The sequence below is a fragment of the Ammospiza caudacuta genome, chromosome 12 (assembly GCF_027887145.1).
Source record: "Ammospiza caudacuta isolate bAmmCau1 chromosome 12, bAmmCau1.pri, whole genome shotgun sequence".
NCBI classification, from domain to species: Eukaryota; Metazoa; Chordata; class Aves; order Passeriformes; family Passerellidae; genus Ammospiza; species Ammospiza caudacuta.
The window spans coordinates 10,101,554-10,124,935 of record NC_080604.1 but is presented as its reverse complement, the minus strand read 5'-3'; the positions used below and the strand labels follow the sequence as shown (position 1 = coordinate 10,124,935).

The 23,382-nt window shown below is 40.2% G+C and overlaps 1 protein-coding gene across 1 annotated transcript; it reads right to left on the bottom strand.

The window, feature by feature from the left end:
* Positions 1–674: 674 nt before the first annotated feature.
* CCDC66 (coiled-coil domain containing 66) lies at positions 675–23,142 on the bottom strand. Its single transcript, XM_058812866.1, has 19 exons — positions 23,129–23,142; positions 22,091–22,155; positions 21,324–21,346; positions 20,056–20,473; positions 19,077–19,212; positions 18,803–18,906; positions 17,746–17,864; positions 16,813–16,986; positions 15,899–16,030; positions 13,139–13,389; positions 12,696–12,780; positions 11,739–11,900; positions 10,209–10,356; positions 9,657–9,779; positions 8,708–9,186; positions 7,684–7,721; positions 7,194–7,450; positions 5,879–6,006; positions 675–991 (listed from the first exon to the last, which is right to left on the bottom strand). Exons 1-19 carry the CDS (start codon positions 23,137–23,139, stop codon positions 911–913), a joined length of 2,934 nt encoding a protein of 977 aa, XP_058668849.1. The 5' UTR covers positions 23,140–23,142; the 3' UTR covers positions 675–910.
* Positions 23,143–23,382: the final 240 nt, after the last annotated feature.

Below are 23,382 nucleotides of genomic sequence, written 5' to 3'. Positions count from 1 at the left end.
CTCTGCTCCTGTTCTGCCTCAGGCTCGCAGAGGCAGCAGCCCAGGAGCAGCTGTGCAGCTGCTGCTTTGCTCCCCTGCCTGGGACTCCTGGCTCTTAGTGCTCATCCTCAGGCTGTCCCAACTCCTGTGTCTGGGGGAATTCCTGTTTGTAATTTGATTTTAGTGCTTTTCTCTGGGATGTGCTGTTTGGTACCAGGTGAGTGTTTGAAACCACATAACTCTGAATCCACAAAATTAGTTGGGAGAAAATTATTGGTGAAAAAGGGCAGTTCTTAAAAAACAAGCAAAACCCATAGACTTTTGCCTGAAGTTGATTCTTTCCATCTATAAAGAATGGATTGATTTATTCAAGATAAGAACCAATACCAGAGTAGTGTAAAACTTCTTACCCTTCCCCCAAGCATGGCAAGTAATTTTTCTGAAAAAGAATTCCCTTTTATCAATTAATTGTACCAGGTTGTGTGATGAACTGTGGTCTTATAATCTGGGACTACTCGAGTTGGTGTTCACAATATAAGGCTGAAAGGTGGCAGAATATTGAAATGCAGGCAGTTTTGTATAGTTTAAAATACCAACAAAGATAACTAAAGCCATTCAGAATACATCTTAATATTTTTATTTATCGAAATTCACACACTGAGTTCTACAAAAACCCATGTAACAGTTTACTTCCATGTTTTTGGTGGTTTATATTAAATTGACCCTTGTATTCAAGTAGCATGAAAACCATTCTAAATAGACAAACCATGATGAGTCTAAATTATCTTCAATATAAAATGTAGCATGATCCTGTAGTCTATCAAAATTCTCATAATTTAATTTTCATAAAAAAGCTAGAGGTGGTTTGTAATTAATTACAGTAGCAAAGTGCATTTTCATATTAAGGATTCAGAACATTCATATGCACCTCTCAGAACGGTGGCATGAAGTTCTCTTGAGCTACAGTGGGAATCAGAGTGTTCTCCAACTCCTTCTGCTTCTGCAGGAGGCCCTGAAATAAATACAAATGTCACTGTTCTGTCTTCTCGTGCAGCCTGAACCAGTGTATGTGGGGGCCTGAACACGTGTGTTGTTATGGAGAGAGTCCCTGTTAAGAGCTAGGTATGGTAAGATCTGTGTGGGTCTGAGTTACTCCAGAGGAGCCACAGCTGTGAAGTCCAGCTGGGCAGCAGCTGTAGCTCGTGAAGGTAACTGGAATAAACTGGAATAAACAGGGGTGGGTTGAGAGCCCAGGAGGAGCCTCTCAGAAGACAGGAAGAGCTTTGCTGCAGAGAGGAACAGCTTGGTAGAAAACCAGTGAGAAGGTATGAACTTTAGGAATATAAGGTAACAACAGTATGGGACTTGAGAAATACGAACTACAATAATATGATTGCAACAAATGTAGCATCATTGTTTTTAACTATGAAACAATTTCCTTGTTAAGGCCTAATGGTTTTTAAGTTCAGAAAAAACAGTAAAGCCTCAGAGCCTCAGGGAAGAGGGAACTTGTACAGCAGCCCTTGATGTGTGACTGGAGTAGAAGCCAGGCCAGTTTCCAGGGATGACCATGCAGAGGAAAAATGACTTTTCCACTGTATGAAATGGGACTTTCTCATCCCTTTGTGCACTGTCTCTGCATTTGCAGTATTGTAGTGAATTCCTGAATGAAGCAGAACCCAAAACCCTGATGGGCATTGGCTTTCAGCCTTAACACAAACAATTCCCTTCAGAGCAAGGGCAGCAGGGCCACTGGAACCAGAGCAGTGTCTGACATTTCAGGAGGCACAGAGAACTGCCAAAAGGTTCAAGGTTCCTGCTGTGTCAATGGTTCTTGTAAGTACTGATGATGGAGAAACCCTGTCACAAAAACCCTCCTGGAAATGTATCCCTGTCTGTCAGGTCATACATGATAGAACTATAACAAGTATATGAATAAATTAGTTTTTTTTACTGTAATTAACAGGATCATATATATTGATACATCTGGCTCCTTGCCCTCCATCTATTTTAGACTTGACAGAAATAATTTGATACCACAGAAGTTTGGTTTTTTAAAAAAGAAAAGGTAATTATTTCTCTCAGGAGTTCCAAGGCCTTTCTCAAAGATAAGAATTACAGGCTGCTGGCACAGCTCAGTACAGACCTAATGCAAGGCAGCAGCTCCTGCAGAAATTGAGGCACAGATTCCTGGTGGCAGCAAAGCAGCCTGCAGGGCTTCACTTTGGCTCCCTCTAAAGCAGCAGCTGCCTACTTTCAATCACTTGATGAATTGCTTTCTAATTAATCAACAGGATCTGCTTATTTCTATTAATGGGTCACTGTTTTCAGTCTCTGTGTCAATAATTAGTATTTTTGCAGAGCATTTTTTGCATTTATAAGCATGTCACAAAACCAAGTTATAAAATAAACTGTCCTAAATAAACCAAGAGCTGAGGAACAAATAACCCTGAGAGCTGGCAGCTGAGTGTTTGTCACAAGGGTTGCTCAGGTACTGGGAAGGCTCTCAGCAATGAGAAATAGCTCCCCAGAGAGCCGTGGGGTGTGTCCCCACCCAGCCATTGTCACCTGCAGCCCTTGGCAGAGCTGCTGCCTCAGGAACAATGGGGTGCTCAGGTGGTACTGACCCGAGGGCGAGTCCTCTTTCTTAAACTTTGTCCCTTCTTTTTCACAAATAATTCACTTTGCTCAGCTTATCCACTGACTTTTGATTTCAGTGAGCAAAGAGTCTGTTGCTAGCTCCTATACCTGCTGTGACCCGAGGCACAGGAAGAGATTTGCTGTCTTGTAGCAAATGCAGTGACAGACTCACCCTCCCTCCTCTTTCCCTGGGTCAGCCAGTCCCACCGGGCTCTGCACCAGCCCAGCTGCATTCATCACTGCCTCAGTGGGGAGCTCAAAGACTAAAGACTGGTTGAAATTATGTGACTATTATGTGAATTTCCCCAAACAAAATAATGGCTAAATACGTTGTAAACACAGGTATTGATATAGTCTGAAACTATACAGCCACTCTATGTATATATAAATGCAGAAGAGCAAGACTAGACAATCTTCTGAAACAGAAAACTCAGCTTTTTGTATATCAGACAAAATCCTGCACTATTCATGCTTTCTCAGGGAAACAACTGAAGCAAAACAGGTGTCATCTGTACATCAGGAGGAGTACAATGCTTTGGTATAGAAGGTGTACTGAAATGGAACAGCTCGTATCCTAAATGCCTTCTGCAGCTGGCAGGGTATTCAAAAAGGAACTCTACATGTTTTAAGTTACCTCTCTTGCAGAACCAAGATTCACTGAAAGACTAACCTGTTACTTTTTAGCCACTGCAAAACTGAATGTAAGTTCACATGGCTTCTCTGAGCTTGCCAACTTTAACCTGTTTACATAACCAGGGTTTTGTAGCCTCAGCAAGCACAGGGATCAAGCTGTACCTTGAATCTGGCTTCAACAAAATGCCACTGGTAAGTGAAGTGAAATACAGAACATGGAGTTGTCTCAGCAAGGTGAGGGGCTGAGGGGCTCCTGCAAACTGTAACTGCTTCCCAAGGAGGGACCTACCCTGTGCTAGGAGTGATAACTGCAACTGCTTCCCAAACAAGGACCAGCTGAAAGTGATAAGAGGAAAACTCCCCAAGTACCAGCAGAAAACTGAAGATGTAAGGTCACAGGTTCTGCTAGAACAGATATGGAGCTAGAGTGTAATCAGTGAAATAGGCAGAGGTGGCCCATGAGTCTAACATGCAGATCTCTGTGTCATAAAGGAAGATGTAGTTATTTGTGTTAGATTGGAATGGTGTGTTGTATTTGTGAGGTGAAGATAAGAAAACCACAAGTTCTGTAAGGCCCCAAGCCCCAGATCTGGGACTCCAAGGTAAGTAAGTGGCAGGGATTGGTGGCAGGGATTGGTGTCAGGTTTGTATAAAAGCTGGTGTGAGATGAACAATGTTGGGATGTGCAGATGGGTGTGCTGACCCCTGCATGCCCCTGGCACCAGTAAAGGTCTCTTTACTTTGCAGTACCTGCTGTGGAGGAGATTCCTTTGGATCAGAAGCCAAAATGCTTCAAAGCTGTAGATATTTAACAAAGATGTTAATAAGCAGTGGGGAAGACCAGATCCAGTGAAACCAATGTAGAAGCTGTTAGAAACTGGCAGCCTTTCAGTTGGCTCACAACTTGTCTTACTGACCTGGGGACAGTCATGAGCCTTTTATTTCACAAGGAGTTTACCTACTGCTGAAGCACTGTGGGTATGTTAAAAATGGCTCTGTAGTAGTTGGCTTTTGCTACAATTTATTTGCTTTAATTAATAAATTGTAATTGTTTGCAAATAATTATTGAAAGTTTTAAACTGCTTTTAAAATTATTTGTTATAATTTGTGGGCAGTGTGACAGGAAAAGCAAGGTTTTCACAAGATGTAAGTGGGCTTGTGAAAGATGCATTTTAAGATATGCTGGCTATTGCAAAATGTACATGTAAGACAGCATCAAGTGGAGAGCAAAGATCCTAGAAGCAAAACTGCCAAGCCTGAAAGTGGCATCCAGGGACCACCCTAGGCTGCTGACATCTGCAACTATTGAACTGTGCAAATGCTGCAAAAATTTGAAGCAAGACTGTAGTCAATGAGCTCAAAATAAATGTGCAGGCACTTGAGGAAGTAATGCAACTGTAACAGTATGAAGGACTGTGAGCTGAGGAAATGGGTGTGTCACAAGCTTTGCCATGCACCCTGACCTGTAACTTTTGCTTTATAATTATCCCTTATTATCATTTATTCAAACTCTTAAAAATTTAGGAGGAGGCTTTGTTTCTCACAGTGTACATGGCAGTGCTTCTGTCTTTCTAAAGCACAAGAGGTAATCAATAGCCTCAACTACTGTTAATTTTGTTGTGCTTCACTGTCAGATTTTCTGCTCTTTGATTATTTATGAAATTTTCCTCCCTGAAGGCAGAGAAAAATCCTGTTGCTAGCAATAAGGTGCATTTAGTTTGGACCTATTCAGAAGCAAGGGAAGATACTGGTACATGTTTATTTTCAGATTCTTCACAATGAAAAGGCAAGCCTGAAATCAATATTTTTTTGTCTTGCAGGTCTGTCAAGCCACTTGGAAGCATAAAAGAGAAGCATAAAAGAAGCTCATGTGCATGTCCAGACCTGTGGCTTCAGAGGCTGTGGCCACACCTTGCTGCCAACAGGGGCAGGATCCAATTCACTCAGGCTCTGATAAGCATTGCCATTATCAGTGCCTGGCTACAGAGAGAGTGCACACAAACACACACAGCCTGAGCTCAGGAGCTCCTGTGTCTGTGCCATCAAGCTCATTTTCATTTGCTTTTCAGAAAACCTGGCTGGTTGACAAATCCCGACTTTGCTTTTTACATGTTAACTAGTAGCAGCTGTCTTGGAAGGATTTTCTAAGTTTTCATACTTCCAATTTGCAAATTCCAGTCTTTTTCCAGGCCTGACACGAGACCACCCCACCAACCCCACTGTTCTGTCCTAACCTGGGAACAGCAGAGAGGAAACCTCATTAACAAGGTTCTGTTGTGTTAAAACTCTGTTCTTTTGAAACTGATACATTCTTTATAAATAGCTCTAACCATAGAAACCTGGCCACCAAACAAAGTAATTTCTCTTGGTTTCAAGTTTGCTCAGGCACTTCACTGTTTCATAGCTCATTTAAGGACTAAGGAGTCCAGACTCTCTCTCTAAGGACTGTCCAAAGATGGAAGCAACAGGTTAAAAACAAAATTAGTAAAATGGAACAAAAGTAGAGCACAAGGCCCAAAATATAAATCAAATGATGGAAATAGAATTAAAGATAATGATGTAGTAATTTTTACTTCAGTGTATATATATACACACACACAGAGTTAGCCAATAAATTTCTGCTTACCTGCCGTAATTTTGACAATCCTTTGAGAATTTCTTGTTGTCTCTCTCTGATTGTAACTGCATCAGGATTTAGAAGAGGATCTCTAACATGATCTGAGCTAAAAATCTGTCGTGGCATTTGGTAAGAATCTAAAAGTAAATATGTATCAAATCAGTTAATAAAACACTTTATTAATTTTCTTTTAATTTTGAAGCAGCAGATTTTGAAAGTTTATGAAAATCAGGGGTTGGTTGCTATTGAGATTATAGTCTCTATTTTTAGGTCAAACAACACTTAGATTCCTAAACTCCAATCTCTCTACAGTAAAGCAAGAAAGTGCAGTCATACTTCATGAAAGGTAAAACAAACAAAATATTGATAACATATTTTTTTAAATTTTTTAAATTATTTTTTAAAACTTTGTGGATTGATTTTTTTAATACCTGTGGTAAATAGGTATGATTTGTGCTGACAAAATTGAAACAGTAATCAATATTGATACAGTAATTAATATTTGGGAATAATAAAAGAGTTAAAAGGTGTAATGCCAAGAAAGAAAGGGAGAGGAGGGATTCCAACACCCCCCCCCTTCCTTTCCTGCACATGTTCAAGGCAGGAAAAAGCAAGAGATAACTGTTACTAAAAATTAACAGAACGAAAGGAAAATCTGGTTGGGTCCCAGGAAAATGCTAATTATATGAGATTGATTGCTTTGATGCTTAAATATAATATTATGTTATGTTAGTTTTGGCTTACATCATACTGGCTTAGTGCACATGTGTAACCCAAAGGTGAATTAAAGGACATGGAGGAAGAGGAGATGCCTTCATCAGTGACGACCCCCAAAGAGTGGTGGGGCATGTGTGCTAAAGGTGGTGAAGAGGGCAGAGGTAGAAGTGTGAGGAATGGAACATGGGAGGAGATGGCATTGACACATGGCATAAAAGGGGAATGTTAGCTTGGCAAGCTCGTACGAGAGGTGGCAGGGCTCCAAGGACCCTGCACGGTTATTTTTGCTTCTGCACTATTACTGGAACCAAATTATCCCTTATTTTAACCAAATTATATTGTCACTATTTAAAGTGTATCCAATTTTATATATTTTATATAAGCTCTTCAATTAAAATTGCTGCTACCTTTAGTATTGTTTGGTTTTTTTGATGATGGGATAATTGGGCAAATCCAACACACCGAATAGCGTTTGGCTGCCCAGCCTTTCTGTGCACTGCTGCGACACAGAGAGGTTGCTGCACAGTGCAATAGGCAGCAAACGCGGGGCTGGCTAAAGCAGCAGCGCTGCAGGGCGAGGCTCCTGCTCTCCCCGGGGCTGCCGTACCGTGGGTGTGGTGAGTCGAGGGCCGGCTCGGCGGTGCCTCCGGGGGCAGGCAGAAAACCTCCCGGGTGCGCACGTAGGGCACGAAGCGCGCCCAGGGCGGGCTGGAGCGGGCGGCGGGGGAGCTGCTGCGCTGCGGGGCTGCCCGGGCGTCCTGCTCCCTTCCACCCCGCTCCTCCGCGACGTGAGGAGCCTGCATCTGCCTTTGCTGTGCTTGCAGTAATCTGTTCCTAACTGCTGGAACAGGTGGCGATTCAGATCTGTATGGAACAACTGAAGTTAGAAAAAAGCTCAATGTGATTTTCTCAAATAAGAGAAACTAAGAATCTTTGAAGGACAAGATTTTTGTTTATTTATTCTGCTTTTATACCTGAGATCTTATGTCTTTAATAATAGACAATTAGATATATCTAAATTCTTTAAAAAAATCAGTAAAGCACAAGCATTTCAATAATGTATTCCTACATTTCATTAATGCAAAGCATTGACATACCTTTCTTCATTCAAGTGATTCTTATGAAATTTTTCTTCCTACGAGAAAACAAAAAAAGTCAAAAGTAAAACAAAAAATCTCCATGTTTTTTATATTAAAAGCTTTGATTTTTCAGAGAAATTTTGTTCTGAAATTCCAAAAGGACTTGTTTGACCTAGGTTCAGGAGAAAGGTATTGATCAAAGATTTGCATTTAAGAGACTTGTAGTGCCCATGAAATAAATCAACAAATTACAGGAGGACTTGCTCCAATTTTCTGAATTTAGAAGCTCTAAGCACTATCAAAAATATTATGTGTATTCTCCTGTCCTTGGAACACAGGAATTTATAAACTTGAAAGGTTCAATCCAAGATATTAAAGGTCCAGTTTTGTTATTTGAATGTGTGAGAGAGTGAGGTGTTTATGCATACAGAGTGAACAAGTTATGGATACAGAGAGAGGGCAAGAGAGAAGCTAAAAATATATTTGATAGTATTTTCTTCAAAAGACTTTTTTTGATAGTATTTTCTTCAAAAGACTTTTTTCCATCCACAAGCTCTACTGATACAGTGCTTACTGCAAATGGAAAGTGACTCCACTAAGAAGGATGCATTTCTGTGGCAGTGGAGTGCATCCTCAGTAATCCATATTCTTTGCAGAAATAAACATTGTTTTCTTGAGCAGGTGCTGCTGTACCTCACCTGTCAGCACAACACAATGACTGGACAAAAAAGAGCAAGTCAGTGATGTCACTGTGTCCTGCACACTGCTTGCATTTAAGCTCTGTTTACATCATGAATCAGTGTTAGTAAGCAAATGAAAAGGAATCAACACTTTGGGAGACTGAAAGAACAGTAAAATCTCAGTCACAAAATCTGAGTCTGTTCTCCTGCTCCTGATGAACAACAGAGTGCTGACATAAGGATGAGCAATAGGAGAATTTCACTGCTCCAGTTACGTAACTGAACTCCCACCCAGGTAAAACTGTGAGGAACAAGAGTTTTAAAAACAGACCATTGTTCTCAGAGGGCAGACAGTGACCCACCTTTCTGCCTCTGTGGCCCTTCCTCTTCCCAGCTGTCTCTTCCCGGGGTGAGGCAGACCTGGCTGAGTGCCCTCCCCTCCTCGCACTCAGCTGCCCGGGGCTGTTCCTTTCCAGCAGCTGCAGCAGCTCCATTTGCCGGCGCACCTTGTTCTCCTCCCTCTGTCTCTGCAGAGCTTTGGGGTACCTTTCTGAGGCTGGAATGTATCTTTTCCCAGGCTTGTTTATGTTCCAGTCAGGTCTTTTGCTGTATTTTTCTGAAGATTTAATGTGCCTTTCTTTTCTTGCATACTGCTCATATAGATCACTGTAAATACCAGCAGTCCCTTTTCCTGGAAGTTTATTTTTATCCATATAATGCATTTCCTTCTGGTATTTTTTGCTGTTAGACATTTCTTTATATTCTATGGAAATATCAGGTGATTCACAACATGCAGTTCTTTCCTCAGCTGACTCTGTGTATGCTGAAGTATTAAAGCAATCTAAAAAAAATAAATTGTATTTTAACTCCAGGTCTGAGCCATTCAAATTACTTGGTTGACTTTTGTATATGTATCAATCTACTACTACTTATTTTATGTTTAAAATGGTTGCTACAGTTTTATAATGCTTTTTTTATTCTTTTTTTTCTATGGAAGACAGGACCTGTAGAAGTAAACCCAGTGAGGAAGGGATAAAACACAGAAGACTGGAGAACCAAAAAAATTTGGACCTACGTGGCTTGTGACCCTAAGCTGACACAGTATTCCAGACTATGGGATTTGTAACTGGTAAGTAACAACTATACAGAAGTATCATTTATTTAGAAGAATAAATAGTGATAACACTGTGACACACTAACATGACTGTGTCAGTGCAAGCATTTCTTTCCAGCTCTGTTCCCTGTGAGTGTCAGTGATGTGGCTCAGTGTGACAACTCCCCCTCAGAGTAGCTGCGCTGTGGGCTCTGTACCTGTCTGCACGGCCGTGTCCTTCCGAGGGGAGCCCTGCAGCCCAGGGGGGCTCTCCACACCTGCAGGGAAATCAGGACTTGCTGCTGAAATGCCAGAATTACAGTTGTCAAACTCTGCATCACCTGAAAAGGGGTAGAGTTGTTCCATTTAGTAACCCACGTTCAATTTAAACTATGCTGCAGAGTTATCAGACTGTTGTGGTTTAGAGCTCAAAGCAATACTGAGAACTGTGATGCAAATGCCAATGGTCTTCCTTTTCCACTGGAAATCTGACAGCACACGGGTCTGAATATTCCTGTGCATTCCTGCCAATAGCTCTGCATTTCTTCCTTTATGTAATACAGTATTTGAAACTTACTAAAACACAATATTCTCCACAGAAGTTAACACTTAGATTTATTTGAAAGGTAAATAAATTGTAATGAAATTTGGTTTGTGACCCAAATTCAGACAGGGAAACAAAAACCAAAAAAACCCCACCCCAATCCCAGAAACAACTTGGGTTCAACCACCAAAAGAACAGGGAAACTGAGTGTGAGATTTATACTTGCCACCACCAAGACTGTTCTGAAGTTCTGAAATGTCATGTGCCTTCTGAGCCAAGGCTGGAATGTGCTGGTCTTGTTTTGATCCCTGAGCCAATTCCTGAGCTTTCTCCATTGTCTGATAAAGCTCTTTGGCTTTAAGAGTTGCAAGTTCCTTTCATGAAAAAAGGTAAATATGTAATTATTTGAGAATAAAGTCAATTGGATTATTTAATGACCATATAATCCTCAAGGTTTATATGTAATTTTATTTAGGGAAAGTATTTTTTTTCAAAACTAAAACTAGTTAAGTATAGTACGTAACCTATAATTTCTGTGATTATAAGTTCAGAACTTCTGCTGTACTAATGAAAGATCTTCAGTCTTAGCATTAAAAAATGAGCATTTATTTCCCTTCTGATAAATTCCTCTTTTTCTAGATGCCATCTGATGTCAGCCATCTGTGACTTCCTGTAACATGTGCTTTAATGAAATGAATGGAGCTCAAATAAAAGTAATAAATCCCATCTTACTCCTACTTGCACAGCAAGGAGCCAGTAAAAGCTCCCCAGCAAATGTCAGGGGGTTACAGCTCCCTGACTCAGTGGGTTCAAGGTGCAGCAGACTGGGCCAAGGAAAATCTCATTTCCCAACTGTTGTTAGCAGCTGACCCCACTCCCTCCTGCTTTTGCAGTTGGAAAGAACAACTGGTGCTGTGACACCAAAGGAGCTGAGCAATTACAGAGGATGACTCTCCCCATGTTGAACCAGTCTGTTCAAGCATCTACAGGCAGATGCCACACAATTCCTTCCAGAAAATGCAGAGAAATCAGCAATCCACATTTCTGCAGGCTCTGGAGAAGACAGTTTCTGGAATCACCTTGTCTTATGACACCATGGAATCTGCTACTGTTCCAAAGAGGAGGCAAACAGTAATAGCTCTGCTGTTCCAAAAGGAAGAATGAAACATCAGACCAAGTGTTTAACCTTCCACAGGGGTTAAAAGAGAAATAGAAATTCAAAATATGTATTTACCAAAGGTAAAAACCTACCTTTGGTTTAACTTTTATATGAAAGCACTGTGTAAAGCTCAGCAACAGCTATGCAGGGGAAAGATGGAGAACCTGACTGACTTTTAAAATGTCTTTTTCAGACTATATTCTAAGAAGTCTTGAATTCAGACTGAAAGCACATTCACTTGGATGAACTTCATGTAACTGAAGCACCTTAAAAGCATCAAGTTACCAATAACAAGAACTGGACCACATCCTTCGAGGTATTTTTTAATTTTAAATTTGTATTTTAAAATGGATGTTTCTGCATTATTTACAACTACATTTCTGGTTTTGCCAGTTCTTATAATTTCTCTTCCTGAAAAGGCCCTTCTTCAAAAAACCAATCTGGCTTATTCTTGTATGGTGTTGTATATTTATTAAGAAACTCTACATTTTTGATAGTTTCAATTCTCAAAATTATGAGCAAAATTTTGCAAGTGAGGAACAAGAACTATTTTCCTCAAAACTCAGGCTATCTGCACTAAGATAATGCAAACCCCACCTCCTTTTGTTTTTGTTTTAGCATTTCTTCTTCAAACTGTTTCTGCAGTTGTGCTTTTTCTCGTGCCAGGCGCAGCTCTTCCTGTTGCTCTTCCCATTTTCTCTGCTCTTCCTCCAGTTGTTTCTGCTTCCGTTTTTCTTCCACCTGAGCCATTATTGCTTTCTGGCAGGATCCGGAAAAAAAGGACAAAGTAAAAGATACAGCATTAACATATTGTAAGGTATTTATTAATGTATTTTTGTATATGTGTAGGATTGGATTTGGACAAGTGAAAAAAAAAAAAATCTGAAGATAATTTATTTCAAACACTCCTGGTTTTGTTTCTGGAAAACCACCAGCCCAATTGAGCAGTCTGAAATACTCAGACAGAAAAAAGGAGCTTTTTATGTTTTAGAAAATACTTTTTTTTTCTTGTAAAGAGATGAAGGTCTGATTTTCACCTTATTGGTGAAAAAGCTCCTGGTAATCCAGGAGTTTGATTCAGCAGAGTAACAGTGTGATCAGAACAGTCTCTACATTTATATTGAGACTTCTTCACACCGTGCTAGAGACACACATTGTTAGGGTGCCACAGAGGTCAGTTAAATGTTAGTGAACTAGATAAAAAACTAAAGGTTCATGGAGTGAGAATCTGTAAATATCAGATTTCTCCTCCTTATAACAGTGCAGACTGAAGGAAAATGCACACAAACCTGCTAGAGCTCTAAGTATTGAACTGTACCTTTTTTTGAGGCAGGAATTCAGTAACAGAAGTGCAATAATCTTGTGCAAATATTGAAAGAGAATTGTATAGTCTGACTGAAGGAAATACTGCCAAACAATGCACATGTCATCTGAAGTGTAAAAGTCAAGTGCCTCCCTGGGTTCTGGTATTAAATCTCATGCTTTATTCATGAGACATTACCTTTCATCCTCTCTGTTACTAAACAAGTGTGAGGCTGTAACACCCAAGTGTACCTGATGCTCCAGCTGCTTCTGCCGCCTCCTGTCCCTCTCCTCAAGCTGGGCAGGGTCCAGCAGAGCCGTCATGGAACGGAGGAAACTGAACAGAGGGACATGTCAATGGTTCTAATCATGAGAAAATAGTCCTTAAGCCTTCCTTAATTAGAATCAGTTAGGTTGCATTTTCATATTGAGGTTATTCTGTTAATTATAAGTTAATATATAAATTAATTAATAGATTACCAAATCCTTTTCATTAAGGAACTACGTAAGGCTATTTGCAGTAAATTTCATTAGTAAACATTGGCAGCACTTGTGTCTTTCAACAGTGAAATAACAGATATTTGAAAAAAAAAAGCCAAATGTATGTAAAGGATTTTTTTCTTTTTTTTTTTTTCTGGGGAGGTACCATAAATGTACAGGCTAGGAAAACAATTACCCTTACAAAGCTCACTCACCTGACTCTCTGACTTTGTTCCAAAGCACCATTTTTAGCAGCTTTTTCTGCAGTTCCCATCTGTAAGGGCATGAGGTTTCCTAAAGCTGCAGGGGACAAAGGGTGAATGAAAGCAGTCGGGTCCTTGGGGTCAGGTGACAAGGAAAGACTTTCAGGCTTTCTGTGCATTCCATTTAAGGGGTGTTGTGCATTAGCACTGAAGTGGTTCTTAAAAGAATCAAAATGCATTTCCCATCTGTCATGCTCTTCTGCCTAAACAAGTACCAAGCAACAACAACAAAAAACAACAAAAAAGAGAGAGAGAAAAAAAAAAAAGAAAAAGGAAAAGCATTCAGTTACACTGTGTCTATAAAGTGGTTAAAAAAACAGACAGTACGCATTTTGTACACCAGGAACATCTGAAAAGCTACCATGCAGACAGCAGTTAATTCCTTAAGTGAGAAGACAATTAAAAATTCCTTAAGTGAGAAGACAATTAAAATGCAAGTCAAATCACAGATTATAATGCTGATCCATACCTGTGATAGTATAGGGATAAAGTGTTTCTAAAATCATGGGATATTCAGGGGAGTTGGAAAGAAAGGTTGGGCCTGGAAGGCCCTGGGAAGATGTTCAACTTTACTGGATTATGTGAAACTGCACCTGTATAATCATTTAATGACTATGATAAATGATATGATTGTTGCATGATAAATGATGACTGTTAAACGTGATGATTGTTTGGTAATTGGATATAATTATTGTTTAATCGTAACAGGAATCATGAGAAATGATGTTTGGGGAGTTTGATGGAAATTACAAGAATCCATGCTTGGATGAGATCAACATATGCAATAGAACAATGTAAGTTTAACAATTAATGTGTAGTTATATAAGGATCAGGTATAAAAACATGTTCATCCCAAACCCGTGTTGGAGTCAGATTTGGGTCTGTACACCTGACACCCAGAGCTCTTCAATAAAAGCACCTGCAAATAATCATTCTGTGATTGTGTTCCTGAGCACTAACACCTGGTCAGCACAAACACACTGCTACTTCATTTTCATGAAGAAAAGGAAAAGGTGACTCCCTGGTGCCTGTAGCCCTCCTTCCACAGCACACCAACCCAATTAACAAGGCAGCTAATGAGGGAACATATCCCAGCTGTGTTCCCTTCACAGTTAAAAACTCGGTTTACAAAGGAAGCCTGATCCCCTCAGCAACTCAGGAAAAGACAAGACTTGTGTTGTGTGCAGGTCTGTAACCACCCTAGCAGCAAGGCTGGCTTTGGGGAGTAAAGAAAGGTAAGATTATTTTCTTCCATATTCTCTGGAAAAGTGCTTGCTTTAAACTTTTTTATAGCTGCACGACTCTGTATGTGTATTAAAATAAGTATTTCTAGAAACAGGATTTTGCTGTCACTGTGACACCTTGTACTTGGTTTCTCTTTTCTCACCTCCTGTAGTCTACACAAATTTTCTGTTTCCAAAGTGTCTAGCCATGGTCTCTACACCACCTTGCAAACCCAAGTGCTTCTACATGCAGTGGAAAAGAGAAAGAAACTACTACTGTTAGAAACAATATAACTTATACACTTTTATTTTGTCACTTAAGTTAGGCTTGACTTGACTTGGCCTTAGGGAAAGGAATTTTCTTGAGGTTTTTAGGAGATGTAGCATTACCCTAAGGAGATGGGCTCAACATAGTAGCTGACTAGGAGCAGCCCAAAGATACCAAAAAGATAAAAGGCCATTAACGGAACATCAACAAAACATTAGTGGCCATCTAAAAAACATTTACTCTCAGATGCTGCCTTTGGCAGAACTGGAGACATCTGGTAAGAATGAAAATCTAATTAACACCGGAGGCAAAGAGATTAAAGTCCAGTGGGAAACTGACTATTGGGGTTTGTTCAACTCTAGCCCAATTAACTTAAAAGCAGTGCATCCCTATGGGTTTTGACTGTAAAGTTTGGGGCAAAATCCTGCAAAAACATGTGTTTGGAACATTTTCCTTGGCCAGAAAACAAAGTAATGCCTGATTCTCTCTCACTTAAAATATAGTGAAAGAGGGTTTTGTTTTCTCCTTGATTTTTGGTCATGCTGCCACTGTCTCCATCCCTGCAGCAAGCCCTCTAACACACCAGACACTGAAATACTGACCAGCCACTGGCTCAATGTGAGTGCATCCTTATGGTGAAAACCTAGACATGCTGCACAAAATTCCATCTTTGTTGCTGTTAGCATTCAGAAACACATAATCACAAGAGTGATTATATGCAGGTGCTTTTATTGAAGAGCTCTGGGTGTTAGGGGTACAAACCCAAATCTGACCCCCCACATGGGTTTGGGATGAACATGTTTTTATATTCTATCATTATATAACTTTCATGTTAATTATTAAACTTATATTGTTCTATTGCATACATAGATTTCATCCAAGCATGGGCTCCTCGTGGTCCCCCTCAAACTTCTAACATAGTTTCTCATGATTCTTCCTAAGATTAAACAATAATTATGTTTAATTACTGAACAATCATCACATCTAACAATTATATCATTTATCATATACTGCTTACGCAGGTGCAATTTCACATGATCTGGCAAACACAAAGCCCAACATTTTCAGAGTCTATTTTTAACATTTTTCCAGGGCCCCACTAAGTCTAGCTTCTTTCTAATTCCCTGAATTTTATGGTTTTAAAACCATTTACTATATTGCTACTTCCCTAATTTCATTTTTTATTTCTTAAAAATAAAGACTTCTCTAAACCACAGATACCTTTGATAAATTAAGTTTTTCTTCTAATTTTCGTAATTTAGCTTCTTCCTTCTGCTTGTCCAACTCTTCAAGCCACTTCTTCCGTTGCTCATGTTTCAGAGCACTAAAAGGTCGCTCCTGTGGCATAGCTTCCTGAAATAAGATAACTGCTAGTTATTCTACAAAAAATTAAGTATCTTCTCTAGCTACGTAATAAGGACTTGGCAGAAGGCTCTGCCTTCAGTGGGTGAGCAAAACTGGGCCTTTCTCTAGCACAGTAAAAGGATGTAACTTTGTAACTGTAGCAAGTATCTGACTGCTAATAGAAAGATGAATTCTGAATATTACTCTAACTTGAACTCCAGAAAACTCTACTTATTTGTATCATGAACAGAAATCCCTTTTTCTTCCTGTGGTTCACTGCTCAGTCTGTGTTCCAGGCAGATTCAGCACCACAATCTAATTAGCAGTGATCTGTCTGAAATTAAGGAGCTGCCATCTTCATTCTTCTGTTTCTGCTTAAGGGATCTCTGCACTATTTAACAAGCTCCAGTGGCACTGAGAACTTCCAATGCCATGTGACAAAAACTCTCCTCAATCTCTGCTTACCAGCCATAATTTAAGATCTACTTCTTGAACCTTCTGCCATCAATATAATTTATTTTATATAGGTTCCCACTTCTCTGTTTCTTCTGCACATACTTCAAAACTAATTAACACTGCATGTCACATCTCTAGTACTGTTCTTCATATCAGCCTGGAAGGAAGTGTTGTCTTCAAAGCATTGATATTTCGGTAAACAATCATTCATTCAAAGTTATTTATGCACAGCAAAAAGGTCTAAGGAATTCTCCTGGTTTAAAAGAACTTATTGAGACATACATTTGCTGTTAATAAATAAGTAAAACTACCCTGCATACAGGTGAAGATCTTACCCTGAAAGGCAAGGCTGTGCAAGTGCCAGCTGGGAAGTCAGAAGGAGTGGAATCAGAAGACTGCCCAGCTGGAGCTCTTGGAACATTCAGTGCAGCTCCATCAGCCTCTGTGGCTAAAGCAGCTGTACAGGCAGAGTTCTCAGTGCCATGAAGTGAGTCAGCTGGAAGCACTGTCTGCAAACAAAGGGACCATTTTAAGACTTACTCAGTTCACCTGTTTTGTTTGTTAACAAAATTATACTTCTAGAAGATGCTGTTCATTAAAGCCTCAGCCCAAATTTGTAACTAAGCATTATTTATCCACTATTTATCAATTATGCAGATTGAAACAAATTCTTATAGGACAGAGTGAAAACCTTGCTAGGAATGCTGAATGTGCCACAAAAAAGTGCAAGCTGCTTTTGCTGAAAGAAATGATAGCAGATACAACCCTAACTTCTGTTTAAGAGCAATAATTTTCACTGGAGAAGTCTCTTGTGAGTATAATGCATTTATCTAACACACTGGTTTCATAATTACAGCTTTTAAAAAAGCTAGATGTCATACTGGCTGTGCTCATTATGTAAGCAAGCAAATATATGTGACAGCTCATGAACAATGTATACAATTATATAGCCAGGAATTACATTTGAGACTATTCCCCCTAACAGAACAAGAAAAGATTTGTACTTTTTAGTCAGGAATCCAAATGGAGGCACAGGAAAGGGTTGTTCCTGCTCTAAAGATCTTAAGCTGAAAAGTTATGACCTGGAGCAACAAATCAGTGTGGAGCAGGGAGCTGCAGCAATTCATGCCCTGAGAAGGCTTAAAGCAGCACCAATATTGGATTCTAGAGAATTTGTACAGAAAATAAAATCTTCTATGAATCAGAAGTTAAACTGTTCTGCAACAGTGCTGTGGAAACTGTGTTCTTTTGTTTATAGACAGTCTTACCTGGTCTGGGTCAGGTGTTTCCATTTTAGGGGTTTTCTTACTGCCAAGGTTTGCCCAGAAATAACCCACCTCACCCTCCAGAGTTTCTTTCAGCTTCTTCTTCAGTGCTACCTGTTCATCTTAAACAAAATCAGGCTCTTACTAGAGTTCCTATTGCAAACATTTCACAGTTTTTAAAAAATAAAAAAAGCAATGCATGTCTTCCCTGTCACTTGGACTGTGAAATGGGCACAAGAGTTGTCACCCATCAGTCTGACCAATCCCTCAGGACCTTGCTCTTAAGAGCAAAGTGGGCATCTGCCCAGGGATGCAGAGGTAAGTGAGGAGTCTCTCTGGGGACACTAAAAAACACTGGAGTAACAATTTCCCAGGGAAAACCAGCAAATAACCAAGTATATGAACTCTCTCAGTTTTGTTACACCAGTCTTGAGCTACTTTAGTATTATGAAAACCAACAGAGCCATAATGGAAGCTACTGACAATGCAGAATTAAACCTTGAAACCAAATGGTCCAAATCCAATTTCAAACCAAAACACAGCACTTGTCCATGTGAATCAGAAAAAGCTTAATTTGCCAGAGAGAATTTAGTACTGTATTGAGCAGTTTTTGTTTCCTCCAGAGATTTCCCTTGATTGGTGATGGGGCTGGACTGGAAACACTCTGGAGTTCAAACTGCAATTTCATACACTCAGTCATGATTGTAGATGCTGTTCCCACTAAAAACCAAATGAATTTTTTAATGATAATGGCTGTCAATTACTGTCAGAATGTGACAAAACTGCTGGCATGTAGCACCTAAAATACAAAGTATAACAATATATTTGAGATAATATTTAATTGGCAAAGAAGTGTTTCTTGCAAGAATTTATAATCTTTGGATAAACTTTTGAAATTCAAGAATCTTAACCTGTCTTGGAGACTTATAATTTACTTTTCAATTTGTAGCAACTGTACTGATCTAGGTAAATTTAAAAGGGCATAAGGAATACCATATTTCTTGGCATGCTGAGTGTAATGAAAGATATATCAAAAATGTATTTTATACATCATAAATACCTAATTCCTTCTTCCATTGGGCCTTTTTAAGTTCCAATAAGGCTTTCTCCCCTTCTCTTTCACCCAAGGTACTAAACAAGTCAGCAGGTTTCCATGAATCCTTTCTAGAGAAAAGGAAGGAGGGGGAAGATTTTTATCTAGAAAGCTGATGTGTTAAAATTTTAGAGGTAACTTTTAAATTAGTATTTATAAAAGATATTTGTTATTAAGAACATGGGATATGAACCTTTATTGGAGACACATTTTTTGTACACAGTAATACAAATATACCTACATAACATTCTGTCCTGGCTGTGGATGTGCTTCTTGTTTCCTGCCTGAATCAGAGTTTGCTTCATGTGGAACTGGGGACACTTCACAATCTTTCTGGAGTGATGCTATAACATTTTCCTCTGATGCCTCATTAGTAGCTGTGGTAGAACATAAATATATAAAAATGTATATATAGCCACTAAACTTGCTTCAGCTTTGAGTAAATACTCTGAGAGCAGCAGAAGCTTGCAGATTCCCCCCAATTTACCAAAAGTGGTTTCAGCCCTGCTTATATTGTTAAGGCATGTAAGTTAGACTGTCACAGGGTATTTTTAAAATGCTAGATGTAGTAATCACTTATTCTTGGAAAGTGCTCAGAGTTGGGACTCTAATTAATTGCAGGATGTCTTATTCTTGGTGCCAAAGCTGAACCGCTGCACACACTCACCAACAGGAGGAAGGATGCATTAAAGGAAGATAAGCAACAGTTCTTACACTTCTGAGTGTGAGAACTGGGGAGGGGAAAAGAAAAATACTATTCACTACTGTTAGTTCAGTTAGGCTAAGAGAGACAAATCCAACTCTGGCCACAGGAAAATGGCAGAACTGCTCTTGAGACACAGAGGAAGGCCTGAACTCCTCACAAGCCAGAAGGGCCTTTCTCCTTGGGCAGTGGTACAGTGCAGTTCTGTGTTTTTCCCCCCAGTGTAAAATGGTTTTTATTTTGCATGGAACCGTGAAAATGCTTCTTGCTGGTTTGCTCTTCAAAATATTGGAAATGTAACAAACAATCTTTTTTACTGTGATAATTCTGAAATGCTTGGCTCTCACAGTAACAATGTCACATTCATAATGGCAAATGGTATTTTGTCTGAGACCATCCTACCTAAGTGGAACATCTCTACAATGTGCAAATAACCTGAAATTATCAACTCCAAGTTAAGGTTTCCCATTTTGCTCTGTTTCCATGGAACAAATGCATCCAATGCCTGGTATCTTACCCATTTCCTCTTGCTTTTCATTATGAGCCTCAGAGATGCTTCTTCCTTCTTTAACAATCATCAAAATCTGTTGAAGCTGTGCTTGTGTTAAACACACCAAGCTTTTTAAGTCTTCAGCTGATACATGTGGGGCTTGAGGTTTGTGTTTAGTTTTTTTCACAATACTAGGATCCTCTGAATCAGGATATCTGTTTGTCTTATCTCTTTGGAAAATCAAAGAGTAACTTTTAGTTGTGGCTTCATGTGAGGAGTGTTTATTAACTTGCAGTTTTTCACCTTTTGTCATTGATAAACTTGATTCACTCCTTGGTTTTGTTAAGTTTTCCTGCTTGATACAAGCATTTTGTGTTGGCCTCAAGATGAGTCCAGTGTGCTTTATTCTCAATGCCTGTTTAGGTGCTCTGGCTTTATTACCCATCTGTTAAAGCAAAAAGATTTCACCATCTATTAAATATGGAAAAAAATTGTATTTGTAACAAATGAAAACAAGATTGAAGCATCAAGGAAAGTAAGTGTCATTTTTCTTTTCTGTTCCATCAGTAGAAACTCTGTATAAGCTAATGAAACATCTTCACAAATACCAGGAAAACTTTGGAAGAGGACACAGCACCTGAATTTGAGTATTTCAAAATGACAGTATGAATAATAACTTTATGTAGCCTGACATTTGAAAGAATTAACAAGCATTATTTCTACTTTACTTTGGTGTTTCTGAATGGGAACCTGGCTCCACATAGGTACCTGTTCTCATCACACAGCCAGCAGTATTTCAGTCCTCATTCTGCCATTCTGAACTAAGTTTTATTCTTTCCACGGTCCTTGGTGCAAACTTGTAATTATTTCCTGTCTATTGGGACCTTTTGCTGCTTTCTATCCTTCCCAAACCCACCCCATTGCAGTTTACTCAGAGACAGCCTGTATGACAAAACCTGAAATCAAACACACATCAGATCTCTATTTTACCAGAATTCCTTTAAGGGCTCTGAAAGTTCTGATTTAGATGATTATTCCCTCTGCTGCTCTAACTTCTTGGCCAAGGAAACTAATGCATTTTGAAAGGTAAAAATAGTCACAAGACTTTGTATTCATCCTTTTGAACAGCTCTTATAAACCTGAGAAATAACAGAATATCTCAAGTTAAAAGATACTAGTAAGCACATATTTCTCTTTCATAAATACAATTGTTTCCAAGTATTTATACAGTTCAATTTCTCAAATTTTCTGTTAACAAATAGTGAATTTGTGTGTTCTAAAAATTTTACACTTACCTTCATGGCAGGCTTTGATTTATCTTTTGGGAAACAAACACAAACATATGAAAGTATTTAATAACAACTTGTCCCTGAAAAACAATCTTGAGAAATTAGTAAAACATTATATTCATCTGATTTTTGTAAATCAGGGGGAAAATACTTTTCCCATGCCATCTGCCCTGACTATGCAGAACAGTTAGGAAAAGTAGACTTGTACAGAAATGTATGTCTGACAAAGCTGGAGTTTATTGCAGAGACATATGTCTGACAAATCACACAAATAGAATTTATTAATGCTTATTCAGGAAAATAATTATCTCAGATGGTAGTAGTGAGATTTGGCCTAAATAAACTGCGTACTGAAATTTAAAAATGTTTACCACAAATACTGAAGCTGCCTTAAAAACATGATTGTAATGATGTCATGCTGTGCAAATTAAACTGTTTTTAATCCTCTTTTATCCTGGCAAGTAACCTGCTATAAAGTTACAGGAATTACCATCAAGTTATGCCAGTTGATACACAATAGCACTAAACTTTTTATTTTAATGCCAAGCTAAGCAGTGGAGACTGTTTGCCAGCTGTTCCCTGGTGCACAGACTACTCAGAATTCATCATCAACCTACTGCTGAGAATCGAGCTGCTGAGAGGGAGGACTTATAAATAACAATGCACAAACATGCTTCCTAATCTCAAAAATATTTCAGGAAAGCTGGGCTTTATGTCTCTTGGATATTAGGTTTAACTTCAAGAAGCTTTAAAGATTAAATAAAAAAAAATACCAGAAGAAGCTAAAATTAGCCTAGGCTTTCCATCCAGCACTTCAGTTTCGAGCTTCAGTCCATCGCTGCAAAACGAGAGAGAGAGAGAGAGGAATCTGAAATATGAAGTAATCTGATAATGGTAAGAATTGAACATTCATAACAAGAACAATTGCTGTTGTTCCAGATGGCCCTTCACATCCCAAGCCCTCTTTTGAGAAGTTACTTAAAACAAAGAAATCAGCATGTCTTGAAGAAGGTGTAGTTTTATTGATACTGAAAAAACGACTACAGCTTTGCTTGTTGCAAAGCAGATCTTTAACACTAAAGGTGCCACTCAGTATCGTTATACAGTGCAATACACCTCAAGAATTTAATGATTCAACAACATAAACAACAAATCGCTACCCAAGCCTCCTGGAAGGCCAGCGCTGATCACAAAGCAGGGCTGTATTCTGGAAAGAGCCTTTGGTTGTGCTTCCATGCACAACAATTCACCTTTGCAAGCGGAACAAGCGCTGTTAGAAGCGTTTGGGAGCAGAGAAAAACGTGGCAGCGTCAATTCCCAGCTGCCTTCCTTTGCTCCGTGCGCTGGGACAATCCAACGTGACCATAAGCGCTCCAAATACCGCTTTATCCTCACATTTCATTATAAAACGTTAACAATGAAAAAACCTAGGGCAGTTCGGGCTCGCACGCAGCTTTGTGAGGGGCACCTCAGAACGGGGCACTGCGGTGAGGGAAGCGCGCAGTGCCGGGGGTGCGGGATGCTCCAACGCACCGCCCCGCGGGGCTCGCAGCCTGGGCACCGCTCCCGGGCACCGCACCCCGGCCCCGCTTCCGGAACCCGTCCCGAGGCCCTCCCACGGGAAGGGTCGCTGGCCCCGGCTCTGTCCCGCAGATCGCTCCTGCTCCCTCAGCCGCACGGCACTGCGCGTCCCGGCGCGGAACCAATGCGTTCCGCCGGGCTGGGCCCGTCCCTCTCCGAACAGCCGCGTCCCGCGGGGAGCGCGTCCCGTCCCGCCCGGCCCGTTACGCCCGGTCCCGCTCGCTCCTTACCCCAGGTTCATGGCGCTGCCCGGCGGCCGCGGAGCTCCGCGGAGCACCGAGCATCGCCCGCCCTCAGCTCCGCGCCCCGCTGAAGGAGCCGCGCGCCGATTGGCTGCCCGCGGAGTGCCCCCACCAATGGGCACCCGCAGCACTGCGGGGCGGCGCGGCCGGGAGTGCTGGGAGATGGAGTCCAGCACAGCCCCGGGCCCGGAGCGCCGGGGATGGGTCCGATGGAGTCCCGGACAGCCCCAGGGAGCGCCGGG

Excerpts from the sequence above, each read along its gene's own strand:
- CCDC66 (XM_058812866.1), bottom strand. Across the intron at positions 12,781-13,138 it reads GAACAAAGTCAGAGAGTCAG|TTTCCTCCGTTCCATGACGG; the intron begins GTGAGTGAGCTT and ends CCCTCTGTTCAG. Across the intron at positions 992-5,878 it reads GATTGTCAAAATTACGGCAG|GGCCTCCTGCAGAAGCAGAA; the intron begins GTAAGCAGAAAT and ends TATTTATTTCAG.